Raw genomic sequence first — 3,464 nt, 5'->3', positions numbered from 1 at the left:
AATATATGTGTATGTGTATATTGTGTCTTGTGCCCACCTCCTAGTTCATCTGTATAGTTGAGGTTGTGGCCCTCCTATGACTCATATATACGTGCCTGGTGTTGCACTGGCTATTCTTCCTTGTCTACAGTCCCGAAATACAAGTTTGGAGCCAGAAAGGATTGGACAGCGGATGAAATGTAGAGGGAGATCGATGCAAAAGTATGCGGGTGAGTCATCACTCACCATGAATCCCACTATCCCAGCGTGTAGGGCGTGGAAAAACCAGAGGACGTGGTTTACTTCCAAGTCTATCCTATATCCGTATCCGTATGGCTAATTCGCTACGCCGCCTACCAGTACCAGTACAGTTGCTCCCATCCATCCATGCTCCACGGTGAACAGCACCACCGGTGCGGTGCTCGAGGTCGAAACGCCGCGATACACATCCACCGATCCCCGTCCGATGGCGAGTGGGCCGTCGTTTCTGTTCCACCAGCGAGCGACGGCGAACGCGTCGCGCCTCCGGCCAACATTTACCGCCGCGTAGGAGAAAAGGTCTGACCGATCGGCTCTCGCCACGGCGCTGTCCGTCCGTCCAAGTCCATCCTCGCTCGCCCCGGAACAAACGCAGAAAACGCGAGGGGATACAACAAGGGCAGGCGGCCCGCGGTGGGGGCGCCGGGCCGGCTAAACTTGTCGCGCTCCGTCTCACTCACTCTCCCACCCCCTTTGTCGTCTCTCGTCTACCTATCTTTTCTGTTAGACCATTCGACGCCACGTCCGCGCGCGTCACGGCGCAGCGAGCAGCCCGGCCGGCCGGCCGATTATAAAACCTCAGTGCGAGCAGGTGCTCCACTCGCACTGCCACTCCACCCGTTACCTCTGCTACTCGAACTTCATTCGCGGATCAGATCAGATCAGATCACCATGGGCTCCTACGTTCAGGGTGAGTTGAGCCGATCGATCCCGAGGTCTGCGGCGAGTTGGTTGGGCTGCCTCGTGGTTTTCCCCCTAGTGGCTTACCTGATCTTTCATTTGTTTTTGCTGTCAGGTGAGGATGAAGTTCCCGTCTATGAATCGGGTGCACATGTGAGTTCCTTCTCCCCCTCCCTCCTCCTCCTCAATTAGCTAGACAGAAGCTCTTGATCCGCATCGGCCTTTGACGAACTGTGCACATGTCTGACACGCAACTAAAATTGCACGAACTGCCACCAACTCTTGACGTCGGTATACTTTGTCGGGAGGCTCGCATTATTGATGCCATTCCCTCATCTGTTTCTCCTTTCACTGTGCACGATGAGTAGACACACACTATTTATGTTTTATTTTGTGGGGTTTCCACAAATCTATCTAAATGCAAAACAGCCAAAATACTACTAATATGTTGGACCAATGAAGTTGATCTCAGCTATGAGCCTATGACTCTTTTGCTTTGTTTGCGTTGATTAACATATGCTTGCACGATCAAATGATCAATGGCTGTCCATCTCGGCGCGCGTACAGGCCCTGCAGAAGCTGCAAGAGAAATGGAAGTCCACGGCGGCGCCGTACCCGGCCATGTACTCGAGCTTCTTGGGCGGGATCATCCTGGACCCGGCCATGATGGCCCTCCCCATCGACGACCACATGGTCCACCGCGGCCACGGCGTCTTCGACACGGCCATGCTCCTCGACGGCCACCTCTACGAGCTCGACGCGCACCTCGACCGCTTCCTGCGCTCCGCGGCGCAGGCCAAGGTGGGCACCCCGTTCCCGCGCGACACGCTGCGCAGCATCCTCGTGCAGATGACGGCGGCGTCCGGCTGCCGGAAGGGCTCCATCCGGTACTGGCTGAGCTCCGGCCCGGGCGACTTCCTGCTCTCCTCCAGCGGCTGTCCCGGCCCGGCCTTCTACGCCGTGGCGATCCCGTCCGACTACGCGCAGTGCCGCGACGGCGTGCGCGCCGTGACCACGTCGGTGCCCATGAAGCCGCCGCTGTTCGCCACCATGAAGAACGTCAACTACCTCCCTAATGTGCTGTCCATCATGGACGCCGAGGAGCGCGGCGCGTTCGCGTCCGTGTGGGTGGACGAGCAGGGGTACGTCGCCGAGGGGCCCATGGTGAACGTCGCCTTCGTCACCCAGGGCGGCGAGCTCGTGCTCCCTGTGTTCGACAAGATCCTCAGCGGGTGCACAGCCAAGCGGATGCTGGCGCTGGCGCCGAAGCTCGTGGAGGCCGGCCTGCTCAAGGGCGTCAGCACCCAGCACATCACCGCCGACGACGCCAAGCGCTCCATGGAGATGGCCTTTGTCGGCAGCGGCCTGCCCGTGCTGCCCATCGTCGAGTGGGACGGCCAGCCCATCGGCGACGGTAAGCATCACCCGCTCTCAAAGCTGATCGATTGTTTTTGGAACAAATTGGATCGTTGCGTTTGGTTGGTTAGTTCGTGTGTGTGCGTTGATGTGAATGATGCAGGGAAGGTGGGGAAGCTGATGCTGGCGCTGTCCGATCTGCTCTGGGAGGACATGAAGTCCGGGCCGGACAGGGTCGCCGTTCCATACAAGTGATCCAGGGGAGGGGAACGCTAGAGAGATGGCGTGTGCATGCGCAAGCACGGGCACGTTCGTGCGTGTACAAGATAGTGTGTGAGCCGAGCCGCAATTTGTTGCCCGTACTGTTTGTCACTTGACTTGTCAAGCCCTGTATAACTGTGGTATGTGTGTGCCGGATGGATGACTCACCAAATAAATAATACTACGATCTTGGGTCTTTCGCGGTATTTAGAGGATAAATGATACACATATCACGTGCGGCAGAATTTTACGGGTTAACGAAGATGCTTAGGGCATCTCTAACGCAGATCTTCAAATAGGACATCGTGTTCGTCCGTCAACCGGTGAGGATCAACGGTGATGCAGGAGCCGGCCATTCAACTGCATCTCATAAACATTCACACATGTCCAATCAATTTGAAATTTAAATGCATAGCGCCCGATCACAACCAAAACGAGACAAGTATGCAGTGTATACTTTTTACATGCCCGATCACAAAAGAATCTCCGTCCGACAGACCGTGGGATAGACTGTCCGAGTCGTCGTCGCCTCCTCCTCGCCATCCGCCTCCTTCTCCGCCGCTTCCTTCTCCGTCGTCTCCGATTGATCCTTCAAGCACTTCAACATCCTAAGACAAACGACTTGCACGATCATCCTTGCTTGTCATGCATTCGCTCCATCTTCAAGGTCAACATTTTGAAATCCTCCGAAGTGGTTGCAGTCTCAGCCTTCTACCTTTTGAGCTTGGCCTTCTTCTCTTCAAGCTTGAGCTTTTTTTCGGTCGCCGTCATCAACATGTTAAACGTCTCGACTTTACCTCCTTGATGTCGGAGCGCTTGACACATGCCTCCTTCTTTGCCAAGTTGTCCAAGGTCCTTAAAAGCCTTGATTTTTGGCTTATGACTTACTTGGCCTTTTCCCTTAAAGCCTATATAGACAAACATAGACT

The 3,464-nt window shown here is 55.5% G+C and overlaps 1 protein-coding gene across 1 annotated transcript; it reads left to right on the top strand.

Moving 5' to 3' along the window:
• The first annotated feature begins 755 nt into the window (after window positions 1-755).
• LOC119275599 (D-amino-acid transaminase, chloroplastic-like) lies at window positions 756-2,741 on the top strand. The gene is made up of 4 exons (XM_037556469.1): window positions 756-928; window positions 1,034-1,071; window positions 1,486-2,332; window positions 2,438-2,741. Exons 1-4 carry the CDS (start codon window positions 910-912, stop codon window positions 2,527-2,529), a joined length of 996 nt encoding a protein of 331 aa, XP_037412366.1. The 5' UTR covers window positions 756-909; the 3' UTR covers window positions 2,530-2,741.
• Window positions 2,742-3,464: the final 723 nt, after the last annotated feature.

Source organism: Triticum dicoccoides, chromosome 3B, assembly GCF_002162155.2.
Source record: "Triticum dicoccoides isolate Atlit2015 ecotype Zavitan chromosome 3B, WEW_v2.0, whole genome shotgun sequence".
NCBI lineage: Eukaryota > Viridiplantae > Streptophyta > Magnoliopsida > Poales > Poaceae > Triticum > Triticum dicoccoides.
The sequence above is the reverse complement of the archived record's forward strand: the minus strand, read 5'-3'. Positions and strand labels throughout refer to the sequence as shown.

Excerpts from the sequence above, each read along its gene's own strand:
- LOC119275599 (XM_037556469.1), top strand. Across the intron at positions 1,072-1,485 it reads TCTATGAATCGGGTGCACAT|GCCCTGCAGAAGCTGCAAGA; the intron begins GTGAGTTCCTTC and ends GCGCGCGTACAG. Across the intron at positions 2,333-2,437 it reads CGGCCAGCCCATCGGCGACG|GGAAGGTGGGGAAGCTGATG; the intron begins GTAAGCATCACC and ends TGAATGATGCAG.